Raw genomic sequence first — 13,105 nt, 5'->3', positions numbered from 1 at the left:
AGAGCTATAATTCTATGGCATGTTACAAATTAATATGCATACTTAAAAAATAACCAACAAAGGCAACCTGAACTGAGGAGGCGAGTTTATACCTATCTGATAAAGAACTCTATGGCCCGTATTCTGAAGTCGGGTTTAAGTTAAACTCAGGTTTAACATTGTGGTTTAAATATGGTCAGCCAATTGTTACATAATCAATAACAGTAGAGATACCATACTTTTCAGCTCTCAAATCATTCATTATTGTGTAGGAAGTATAAATGAATAAATAAATTCACCATCGATGAATCAGGAAAGAGCACAGTAATTATAAGAAACATACAATTTAATAAAAATTTTGATACAATTGGCTTGCCATACTTTAAACCTGAGTTTAAGTTAAACTCGACTTTACAATACGGGCCTGTATGTCAAACCATAGGGTCCTGGGCTCAAATCCCACCCAGGCAGATATGTGAAGCCTCTGTATCAGTGGGAGCAATTTGCCTGTTACAGAGATAAAGAATTTTGTAACTTTTGAGAATTGTGTAATTTTGAGAAAGACACCTTTTCCTTCATATAAGTTTATAGATTTAAGAAGTCCTATGCAGGGGAGGGTCACTACTTTTGCACGTTATAAATAGTGCACCCCTAACAGTTTCATAACTTTAATCAATAGTTTTTCTTACGGTAACACTGATTCTGTCTGCTTTTCAATGAACTCCAAGACTCTGCTAATATCCAGCAATCAAAAATGATGAAAATAAATGAAAGTAAAAAAAAACAAACTTCTGTGTTTGAACTACAGGTATACAAATTGTTATTTTCTGCTAAAAGAAATCGGGGCATTATGTCCTAATTAAAACACTTTACATAAACATTTGACATCTGTTGAGTCAACAATGCCCTCAATCCATAAGTTGAATTGTGATTGTTAAACACACTCAATCTTCTTCAATAATTAATTCACCGACTGTCTTCTCAATGAGCACACTTTTGTAACATTGATTGCCCGATGGTAGCAGTATTTTCAAGATTTACCAAAGGGTTTTAAGAGGAGGCATGAAAATTAGGATAAGGAGTTTACCTGAATTATTCTGAGAGAATATGTAAAGTAAATATATATGTATATGGCCAGGGCAGTTAGAAATCAAGTGGAAATTGACATGTGAGATCTGTGCACATGTTCATATGATTGCACAAAATTGATATATCAAATAATGTTATGTGGGGTTAGCAAATTCTAAGACATATCTCTTCTATGCATCTGACAGACAAAAGAATATTTGAAATGAGGTAGTCAAGAAATTTGCAAGGTATAAAAGGCCTTTGTGTCCATTGAATGCATCATTAGTGATTGAGTAAGCAGTTAGGGCGAGCTCATATGTTGAGATCTGCTATGATCATGGATTTTGGCCTTGGTGAAGGGACCTTGGAAGGGAAGTATATTATTGTGCTGATAAATCACAATTACATAGTCCTTTCTAGCAATGAATTGGTAAGTCAACCATTGCTTGCTACAACATAGCAAAATGTTGAGATAGGTAATGATTTCAGCATAGATTTTAAAAATGAATTGTTTTTTATGGTAGTGATAAATTTTCCATTACGAAACTCAACTTTCAGTTTTACAGACATTCTTGGGTTATTGCTTGAGATTGTATCATAACTATTGTTCCACTTTCAACCAATATTTTATCTAGACATTCACAGCCACCTTCTGTTGGCTTTGTAACGTGACATAACATCTCGGAAATGGTTGCTTCTTCAGCTTTAAAGCTGTTCTTTCAGCAAGCCCTGCATGACACACTGTGTCATTACTATTTCATAGTTTGCAACAGCTGGCTTGGGTCCTATTTTGGGTCTTCAATATGAACTTTGTCAGTGTTTGAACCCCTGACCTCCCATTTTTTTAGGCAGACACTTCCAATCGATCGAGCCAGCATACTGTGAACCAATATAAGTGTGTGATTGATTTGTTTGATAGTTTACTATCTACTTTAGATCCTGACCACAGTGCAAGGTCCCTGTGACTCAATAGCTGAATGATTGATCTTACAATTGATTGCACATGATTATCAATGCAATCAATCATATTAATCAGTCCTATGATTAATCTTGAAGCATTGTGCTGCAGGGCCTTGGCCTTGACATGCAATTCTTGATCTCTGCATGAATCTCTTCAGATCAGACTAACCGTTATCCTTGATTGCCATGTTTGCTTCATTTAATGCAGTGTCATATCTTCTCTCTTTTTTTGAAGATTTTTAACCAGGGTCCCATTTGATAAAGACTTGTTACATTAACAAATGCACAGTTTCTATAACAGAATCAGATTTATGGATTTTAGCAGAGTAAATTGCAAATTTTTTATTTTAACAAGTTTAATGAAACGGGGCCCAAGGTCTACAGCGTAAGCTGCTTCTCAAGCCTTGGTCTCTAGCTTAATCTATTACAAATGAGCAGTAGTCATAATTACCTCTTTGTTCTCCATTTACAATGAAGGATTAATGAAATGTACCTTTTAAAAACATTGTTCATTGAAGTAGTACCTTTATTCTTTCTTTTTCTTTTTATCGATGTAGTCATTAGCTGCAATGAAGCGACAAACAATGCCTTCAACAATGGTCAATAGACAGTCATTGAACGATGAGGAATTGGTAAGTTTTCTTTTAACTTTGTTTTATAGGAAAATAAAGCCTTTGGAACAAGATAGCTTGTGCAAAAGCAGAAAAATCAAAGAAACACAAAAGTGTGAGAAAAATTGAATAAATAATAAGAAAGTTATGAACATTTGAAGTTTAGATCATTATTGTAATGTAAATTGTCCCATTGGCAATGCGACAATGATTTGTGATGTCACACATGAACAACTTTGCCATTACTTTTTTATATAGTTTATTGAATTGCCTCTTTCATCACATCTATCAGTATTATTTCTATAATCTAATACAGATTTTCATAGAATACATTATAGATAATGAATTTGTATCACCATAAAAAAGAGCAAAAAGAGATATTTTGGGGGCATTTTGTATTCCATCGAAGGGAAAATTGTTGACATGTGACATCACACATCTTTGTTGCATTGCCAATGGGAGGATCTCCATAGCATTAGTGATTGCAATATTCAAATGCTCATAACTTTCTCATTATTTGTCTGATTTTTCTCAAACTTTCTTTGATCTTATTCTTTGACTGTTCTGTTTCCACACAAGCCACTAGTTCCAAAGGTTTCATTCCCCTTTAAATTGATGTGATATGATTCCAATTTCTCCTTCTTTTCTGAACTGATTAGTAGCTCACTCCCCCCCCCCCTCTCTCTCTATTTCTCTCATCTCTTTTTCTATCTTTTTTCTCTGTTACTCTTTCCCACTTTTCTCTATACATCTTTCAATGCCAATCACCTCACTCTCTTTCTCTCTCTACCTTTCTCATTTTATCCATATAATAAACCACAGTGATCTCTTTTTATGTCAACCCTATAGAAAAGCCACGTCTACAAGAAGACCTTGCAAGCCCTGATCTATCCAATCTCCAGCACAACACCCCACAACTTTGAAATCTGGACAGCGACCACGCCCACCTACTGCTATGAGTGCGAGGGCTTACTATGGGGCATTGCCCGCCAAGGGGTGCGCTGCACAGAGTGTGGGGTCAAATGCCATGAGAAGTGCAAGGACCTTCTCAATGCTGATTGCTTACAACGTGAGTATTGCTCAAAAGAAATATAACAGATAACTCAGAATATGTCAGATGTATAATTACTTGATTGAATGAGATGTTTGATCAGATCGGGTAGGTGCTTGTATGTTTCATTTAGTTCATAACCTTGAAAGAATTATTCATTGTAAGGAATTAGAAACAAAACATGCGATGAGAGTGTACTGAAAGACAGATATCTATATTACAAATTTCAAAATCAAAAATTCTATTGTTGTGCATTGGAACAGGGGAAGGGCTTCAAAAGATGATAATTTGGGTTGTTGTTTTTAGAACTTGACAAACGAAACGTAATGATGATGGAAAGTGTGCCCCTGAAAATTGTTCCCATCCACTATTTGTTTTATCCTCGCATCTTCCCTTTTAAAATGAATTTATTAACATTATTGGCTGAGAATGACCTTAGACCCTAGCTGAGTAATCCATTTCAACCATTTATGATTGTCGCATGTCTTGCCCAGTCATTCCAAATTTGAAACCCATTCCTGAGGCATCATTATATTTTCTTTTGTTGTATCATAATTGAAATTTATGTTTTGCTACAATATTGGATACATTCTCTGAAAAAGAAATTGTTAGGTCTTGTACCCTCTTTATCTTTTTTTATCATAATATTTTTATTTTCTATTTAATGCGCAGTATGAAACAGGCTACATGCTTTTAAACAATAGGTATTTCAGAAGAAATTTGCTTTACTTGCTTAAACAATACTTTAGCCAACCAGAAGCTGAAAAAATCAGGATGTTTTTACCTCTAGACATTCTTTGCAATCTTTAATTTTTGTCAATTATGCCTGAGGTACTAATTCATTATATGTTTTTGTTAAAACTGAAGAAAAAAAAACACTTGTAAAGGTTTTAGGAAATCTCATCCATAAGTTGAAGGGCAAAAGAAAATTAGACTTAGCTGCTATCTTAGTGATTGAGATTATTATAGTGATTATTCCTTTGAAAATACCTTACATGTAATTAATTTTTACCAAGGTAAACTTGTTATGCATTCAGCTGGATTAATGATAGGTCTTGGGATATGCTTTGTTCTCACTTTGTTTCTGTTTGTTTTTTGTGATTTGTGTTTATTTAATGATACCATTATTAACTCATAATGTTGCACACTGTCCTGTGAAAAATTATCATTCAGAATTGTCTTTTTTTCATCATGATTCAAAATTGTTTTTACCCATGTGTGAATGAAATATGAACAAATAATTATTCAAGGATATTCCTTGAATTCTCCTATAAGATTTAGAAACAAATTTGACCTTAAACTCTGAGTCTGTAAATGTCCTCCTGAAATAGAAAAAAAATCACAGTTAATGCTCTCAAATCATTGTAATCCAAACAAATTAATCAATAAATGGGGGAGATATGAGAAAAAAATTGTTTTCCTCAAATCTCAAAACATTGAGGGGTTGTAATACTTCAATGAATGGAAAAGCCCGCTTCCAGCATAGGTTTTTCTCACTAAAACTTCATCCTTGCATCAGTATGATCCTTTGTAATGTTGGAACAAATCTTGAGTAAAAGTAATTGTAAACTAATTTGTAGAAAGGTCATACTCCTGAAGACTAACTATAACATCCCCAACCATCTCTGTATGTGTCTGTCATTTACAGTGTTCATGACAAAGAAAAGCAGTAAGTCAACCCTAAACTGTGTTTGATCTTTATATTTCGTAATGTCTTGTATTTTCTCGCTGCTTGCCGCTCTAGCTCTCTCTCTCTCTCCTCCTCCATAACCCTTGACCTCTCCTCCATTGACCAATCACGTTCTTTGTCTCAGACCTTTTACATCATATCACCATTTTTATGACTTCTATAATCTCTTCAATTTTATTTGTGGTCACAAACCATCAAATTCTTCCCAGTAACTCTTGATTTATAGCTTTCTCAAAACTTTATATTTTCTTTTGAAAATATATTTTAGTACACAGTGGCAAACTTTCTGTCCTTAATGCATTTTTCAAGTTCACTGTCGTTATAGAAAGCCAATCATCACAGTGTCATTTTTATGATACTGTGATACTCTTCTGATTTCACTATGGTAAACCTATTGGGGGCAAAAAAAAACATGTTTAAATTGTGTAGGTTGTGTGATTATGTCTGAATTAGAATACAGTTTAATAATGACAACAGTTGAAATTTATTTTAGGAAATATATATTTTCAGGAACAATTTATAACAGCAATTTCATCTATCATTATGTGTGCATTGATTATACAGACCGAGCTAGGTGTGCATCCGCTATGATGATGGAAGGTAGACAACAAACCTGATTGGTTCATTAGCTTTATCATGCCCCTCCTCCTTTCCCCCCAAAACATGCCTCCTCTGCACCTTGGCCACACCCCTTTCCCAAAAGAATAAAATGTTAGCCTATATGTTAATGCTGTCAGAATCTATATGCCTTTATTTTCATTTTCAAATTTCAGTTCAGCCCTGCTATTGATGGAATTGGTTTATAAAAAAGTGTATTATCTGTGTTAGAATATATTTTATCATTTGAAGTTTTGTTAATAGATTTCAGAGTTTGATATAAACTTGAGATTCACTCATTATTTTTTTTTCAGTAGTCTATGCATGCTCATGAGTTTTAGTCAAATACTTTTGCACTATTTTTCCCAGAACTAGTAATTGTTATCGCACTATGATGATTTTTTAAAGTATGATGTAAGATGATTTTTTAAAGTATATATTAGATATTAGAATTTTTAGTGATACATTAATTTCTAGTTGATATGATCAGGTTAACATACTGTTAATTATGTATTTGAAATGATATTAGAAGTTTGGATAGCATTCTTAAAACAGTTTTAAATATCTTATACCTTGGTCACATTTGCTCTACGGCGGCCGTACGGTGAGTTGAAAACAGCCGTTTTATTACTTTTGATTCAAACCACATATATGTAGTTGGACAAAAAATGTTAAAACCGCTGTTTTTGACTTGCCGTATGGCCACCGTAGAATAAATGTGACCATGGCATTACTCTTAACCAGTATTGTCTCCTGTATGTTTGTATGTCTTCCAACAAGCAGCTTCTCATTGTATGTCTCTTTTTATTTCACGAAACACTTTTGTTCAGGCTTTTTCAAAGGAGCTATAAACTTTCAGATTCACCTTTTCTTTTTCTATCTTGAGTTTGAAAGATTACCTTTCTGCTGTCATCCTCCATTTTTGTATCAGTTTGCTAACCTTTAATTTCTCTTTTTTTGCACTTACATTTTTATTTTGTTGAATTGTGGTTTCTTTAACAATGAAATTGCTTTATTTATTTTGCCATTTAAAATTGTTCATTATGAAGACTTGCATTGATTTTTGTGTTTATTATAGCTTTGAAATTTTACATTCATTTTAAAGAACCTTTTTCATTTGTGTCACCTGGTGTTTTTTAAGTCATTGATTTAGTATTAAATCCGCTTCAATGGATATTTGATAGTCTTTAATTGATTTATAATTTTTGAAACACTGATTATGTTTAGCCATCTCATCTTATTACTATTTTGGTGGGAAATTATTCACATAATTGATATGATTTGATGTATGTCTACATAATTTAATGCAGCTATGTACTTGTATATATGTTCAAATTGGTTCCTGTCTTTCAATTGTCATATATATCTTTTCTAATAATTGATTTTAATTTATGGCCAAAGGCTATACTGTCATGCCGTCTGCATGTTATCCTTCTTTTTATTATTTTTGTTGTTATTTTTATTTATGATTACTATTGTTATCATGACGATGATGATTATTATTATCATCATGATTATTATCTATTATTGTTATTGTTATGTTTTATTATTATTGTTATTATTTTATAAGTTCTACGTGAAGACAAGTTGATTGAAAACTCTGTAGACTGGTTTAATCCTTGACAAAGGGAAAATATATATCACTTGGGTCTATATGGAATTTCTTAATTTCTTGATTACAACCCAATGTCTCTTTGATAAACACGGCATAAGAGGAAGTAGATCTGAAGAGCCTTTGCTTACTCTCACACTTAGGCAGTATTCTGAAAAACCATGTTAGCTTGAAAAACGTGTGGCCCCAGTCGTAAGACCGAGCATGGCTAGGAAATATGCAGTGTGCAATGCCCAACTACCAGTGTAACGGTGGAAGATAGGTATTCTGAAAATGGTGTTATAGGCAAAATGTTGTTCAAAGATAACAAAAATATAATAACACTGCGCTGAGGATAGGTAAGGTGGGGATAGGTAAGGCGGGGATGATGATTGCTGCATTTTTTTTTTTACAGTGAAATGCTGATAACAACAGAATCAGGTAGCTCTTCCTGATGTGTTCTTTCTTTGTTTATTTTTCATTTTCTCTCTAAATCTGCACCTCTCTTTCCTTATAACCTACTGAAATGTATATTTTTTTTCCAACTGGGTAGTTATATTATTAACCAATGTAATTGAAATACTCACTTAATTTGCATCACAAGTTTAGGGTCGTATTCGTCCATTGTGGCCAGATATGAAGGTAGTCTATGATATTGAGGAAATCATTATTGAGGACTTACTGCTCATTCATCTCAGAATAAATGTTTTGATCCCCCAGTCTACAAAATCCTTGCAGATCATTGCTATGAAGCATTCTATTAAAAAAAAAAATTATTCTTAAATATTTTAATCTGCTTCTCCCCATTTTTTTTTTTTTTGGGGGGGGGGTTGGAAATTATCACAGACTAGGAAAAAGAATTTGCAAACATTATCAAACAATGATAATCATCATAGTTTTTACTGTCTGTCTTATGAGCATGTGAGATAGATGAGGAAATGCAGCCGTGTTGGTTTGTCCGAGCTATTCACCACCTAGCAATGATTCCTGCGATTCTCTTCGGTAAGGGGGAGTCAGCCGATAAGGGAGCGGTGGAACGCCGCCAAGAAGACCCCTTCCAGATAGTCATGGTTGTTAACGATGAAGAAGATGAGGATGAAGTTGGCATGGAGACCATGGAGGAGGAGTATGAAGATGCAGAGAGTGGTTTTGATGATGGTAAATTTGCAGGAGTTTGGTGGTGGGAGTTACTTCAAAATATTGCTTCTTGGCTGTTGCCTCCATGGTTGGCTTGCGGGGCTCTTCATCGTAAAAAAAAAAATAGATCATGCTACTGGTTTTTCTTCTAAAGGCCATCAGGATTTTCTTTTAGAACTCTTCTTTTAGTTTTCTTTTTTAATCTCCTGTTTTTGGGGCCATCTATTTTGCTTTTTTCCCACTTTCCTGTCTTCCTAGGATGACGTGAAGCTGGTGGTTGTAGTCAAGACAGAAATATTTTTTTCATTGTCAAGTTGCATCATGGAAACCTCCAAGTGCCTTTTCAAGGACAGTACTTCTTTTCCATTGAAACATTTCACATATTTATCTATATTGAGTGATAGGGTTGAAATAGAAATGAGGTTGAGGTCATGGAATAACTACAAAATTCATCAAAAAGCCTGCCGCATCCATTTTTTATTTTCCCTGCATGTTGTCTCTTATTTACACCATCATGCCTGTATAGTATGCAGAATTTATGCTTTCAAAACAAAATATGGCATAGACAATAGAAAGGTAACTGGCAATGTTAGAAAGAATTATCTATATAACTTGTGTATTACATAAATGTTTTCAGTTAAAAACCCTTTTTAGTGAAAGTCATTTTTAGTAATTGTTGGTTTAATGACACATTCATCCTCTTCATCAATAATGCTATTTACACAATGAATATTAATTTCTTCTTATTCTTCTTCATCATCATCATTATCATCATCATCATCACCACCACCATCATCATCAACATCATCATTACCACCATCTTAATCAACATCATCATCATTATCTCCATCATAATCATCATCACCATCATCATCATTATCACCACCATCGTCATCATTATCATTATTGCCATCATTTACATCATCATCACCACCATCATCATCACCATCTATCTTTGTTTTCCTCTCCTTATTCCTTTTCTCCTTGCCATCATTACACCTCATTTGATATCATCCAAAATGCCTGGTCAATTGCTATTTTTATTTATTGGAGTTTATTCAGGTTTTAGCACAAAAACCGGAGTTTTCTTACTCTAGAGCATGGAGTTATTACAGTAATAGCTCTATGCTCTATGTAAAGGTTGTTTAATTCTTCTTATCTCTCTTCTTCATGTTCTTCTGTTTGTCTACTTTGTCTTCATCATCCTCTTCTTCTTGTTGTTCTTTTTCTGTCTTTCTTTCTACTTCTTCTTCTTCTTCATCACCATCTTCTTCTTTTCTTTCTTTCTTTCTTTCTTTCTTTCTTTCTTTCTTTCTTTCTTTCTTTTTTTTTTTCTTTCTTTCTTTCTTTCTTCTTCTTCCTCTTCTTCTTCTCTTCCTCCTCCCCCTTCTCCTCCTCCTTCTCCTCATTCTTCTTCTTAATCACCATCTTATTATTATTTTTCTTCCTTCCTTACCTCATTCATTATAGCTCTAAGTTTTTCCTATGGTTATAGTGAGTCTTAATTTTGCATTAGGAAAAAAATTCATCCGATATACTTGAGTATGTAGGGCATCTCATCTTAATCTTATCTTATTTTCTAGTCAGTATTTTATCTACTCAGTAGTCGTAAGGTTACTAATAGTTGATTTCTTGCCCCAAACAAATTTTAAAAACCAGAATATGTGAGCAACTTGCATCAGATGATATTTGATGGCCAAAGTAATCTTCTTGTTAAAAACATGATTACAAAATTTAGAAAAGTGAATTATATGATGGAGTCTACAGTAGCCACTTTTCAGTGATATGGTAAACAAAACAAATCAGAAAATTTGAAACAAAAAAAAATGCAAAAACATTGCAGGCAAACAAAAATTACTTTATTATTTCCCCAATCTAGCAAAAACATCAATAAAGCAATAACTGATGTCGTCGTTAATCTTTGTGCATGTCGCCCTACAGAACAGAATCTATGGAATAAAATACATTGAAAAATGTGGCGTTTGCTTTTAGAAATCTTAAAGTTTGGGAATTTGATATAGATAGAGGCTCTGGAAAGCAGAATGCATAGGGTATAAGATAAAAATTTTGCATTAATTTTTCTTATTTACAAGTTGTGAATCCATTATCTGTGAGGATCCCTATTCTCTTTATGACAATTCTCTGTGAGTAAACCAATAGCCATTGTCATTACAACCTCACAATTTGAATTCTGGAAAATGCTAAATATTTGCTTGTACAATAGGTTTAGAAAAGTAGTTTTCGATGTTTTGGTAATATGAATATGATACTGAGATGCTGTGCTGACCACAATCATTGCAGACTATCACATTTAATAAGCCAAAGTTGCCATTCAGCAATGCATCATTCACATAAATTCTATGGAGAACAAATTTCCCTGGCATGTAAGAATTTAATGTGTTTTTATATCATATACATGTAGTCAAGGTCAGATCCAGGATCCCCCCCCTGTCTTTCCAAATTTGACAAGAATAGAAAAAAAAGTTTTCAAGATCACTTGCATATGGACCGCATTTTTCACTAAACTTTTTGTATGGCTTTCAAAACGAAGGGTTAAACAAGGAAGGATGTGCCCATCCCTAAGTCCGACACTTACCATGTTGTCATACGGCTTTTTAGCTCATCTGGCCCGAAGGCCAAATGAGCTTATGCCCTGGCGTGGCATCCGTCGTCCTTCCACAATTTCAAAATGCTACTTCTTCGCCATTTCAAGTTCGATTTCAATTCTGTTTGCTTTATATGATAGCACTATGTGGGAGATTCAAAACTTCTACACAGAATTTTGAAATTCATTAAATATGCTAATATATGCGCATTTTTCAAAATTAAAAAAAAAATGCTTCTTTATTTGTTGACCGATTTTGAATTTTTGGCTTCCATCTGGTAGAGCTTCATGAGGTTCACCAAACTTGTACAAAGAATTTTGACATTTTGACCAGAACATTTTTTATGCTAATCTATGCAAAATTAATTTATGCATGTATTTTTTGAAATTCACATAAAATGCTTCTTTATTTGTTGACCGATTTTGATTTTTTCTTCCATCTGGTAGAGCTTTATGAGGTTCACCAAAATTTTACAAAGAATTTTGAAATTCTGACTAGAACAATTTTTATGCTAATTTATGCAAAATTAATTTATTCATATTTTTAAAAATTCACATAAAATGCTTTTTCTTCTTTAATTGTTGACCGATTTTGATTTTTTTCTTCCATCTGGTAGAACTTAATGAGGTTCACCAAACTTCTACACAGAATTGAAATTTTCAGGAGAAAATTATTTATGCTAATTTAAGCAAAATTTATTCATAAATCACGGAAAATGCCTCTTCTTTTTATTTTGACAGATTTTGATTTTTTTTCTTCCATCTGGTAGAGCTGCATAAGGTTCACCAAACTTGTACACAAAATTTTGTCTGGAAAATTATTTATGCTAATTTATGCAAAATTTATTCATAAATCACAAAAAATGTTTTTTCTTCATTTGTTGATCAATTTCAATTTTGTTTACTTTATATGATAGCTCTAGGTGGTGATACAAAATTTCAACTCAGATTTTTGAGATTCATTAAATATGCTAATTTATTCATATACACTCGGCAAAAAAGGTTCTTGGACACTTATACAAGTTAAAATATTTGATATAGATATTTGATTAAAGGCAAATTATTGTATGTTTACATGACCAGACAATATTCCTCTTCCAGTATGACATGACATTTTCATGTGAACAGTCATGCATGGGTGGTTAAATGCTTTAAACAATAGCAATGTCAGTTAAAGAAAATTGCAAGAAATGGCTAATGATCATGGCCATCCTGTAGGCATACATTCAACAATTTCAACAGGTGGTTATCATTTGAATTGAATGCTTAGGGATGCATCCTGAGATGCATAATGAGATGGATCATTTGGACACTCACTTTCAAGATGAGCTTTCCAACCAAGAGCATGCAAGAGCAATACATGTACATGTGGGAATGTTGCAGTCTGGGCAGTCATTTAGACAAGTGGCTCGATATTTCCAAGTTTCACCAACAACAATTTAAATTTGAAACAGAGGTATTTGGCTACTGATGAAGTTAGAGACCGTCCTAGGAGTGGTCGACCTAGGGCCACCACCCCTGTAGAAGATAGGAGGATGAGGATAATTTTCTTTTGCTTATGCCAAGATAATGAAATTTGACATTTTTTCATCGACTAACTTTGACTTAAAATTCCAGTGGAATAGTGATGCATCCAAGGTGGGCAACTTTCTCTTTACTTTTAGAGTGGTATTTGACTTTAAGTTTGCTTTTATCATTTAATGGATATTAATGCCACACAAACTTTCACAACTGAAATTTTCTTTTACTGACATTGGTATTGTTTAATGCCTGTAACCAGCCATGCTCTGACTGATCCATTTCTTGCAATTTTCTT

At 33.4% G+C, this 13,105-nt stretch overlaps 1 protein-coding gene across 6 annotated transcripts in view; it reads left to right on the top strand.

Annotated features, from left to right (window-relative positions):
- LOC121415537 (protein unc-13 homolog B-like) overlaps window positions 1–13,105 on the top strand; it is a 60,035-nt gene that overhangs the window by 20,629 nt on the left and 26,301 nt on the right. For 5 of the 6 annotated variants that reach the window (XM_041608773.1, XM_041608770.1, XM_041608768.1 and 2 more), the window contains 3 exons: window positions 2,565–2,639; window positions 3,468–3,687; window positions 5,318–5,338. In XM_041608773.1, the coding sequence (XP_041464707.1) occupies window positions 2,565–2,639; window positions 3,468–3,687; window positions 5,318–5,338 (316 nt within the window). The remainder of the gene's footprint in view (window positions 1–2,564; window positions 2,640–3,467; window positions 3,688–5,317; window positions 5,339–13,105) is intronic. The other variant, XM_041608769.1, reaches the window with a different exon arrangement.

The sequence above is a fragment of the Lytechinus variegatus genome, chromosome 5 (assembly GCF_018143015.1).
Source record: "Lytechinus variegatus isolate NC3 chromosome 5, Lvar_3.0, whole genome shotgun sequence".
Classification (NCBI taxonomy): Eukaryota; Metazoa; Echinodermata; class Echinoidea; order Temnopleuroida; family Toxopneustidae; genus Lytechinus; species Lytechinus variegatus.
Note: the sequence above shows the minus strand (reverse complement) of the source record. Positions and strands in the feature narration are given on the sequence as shown.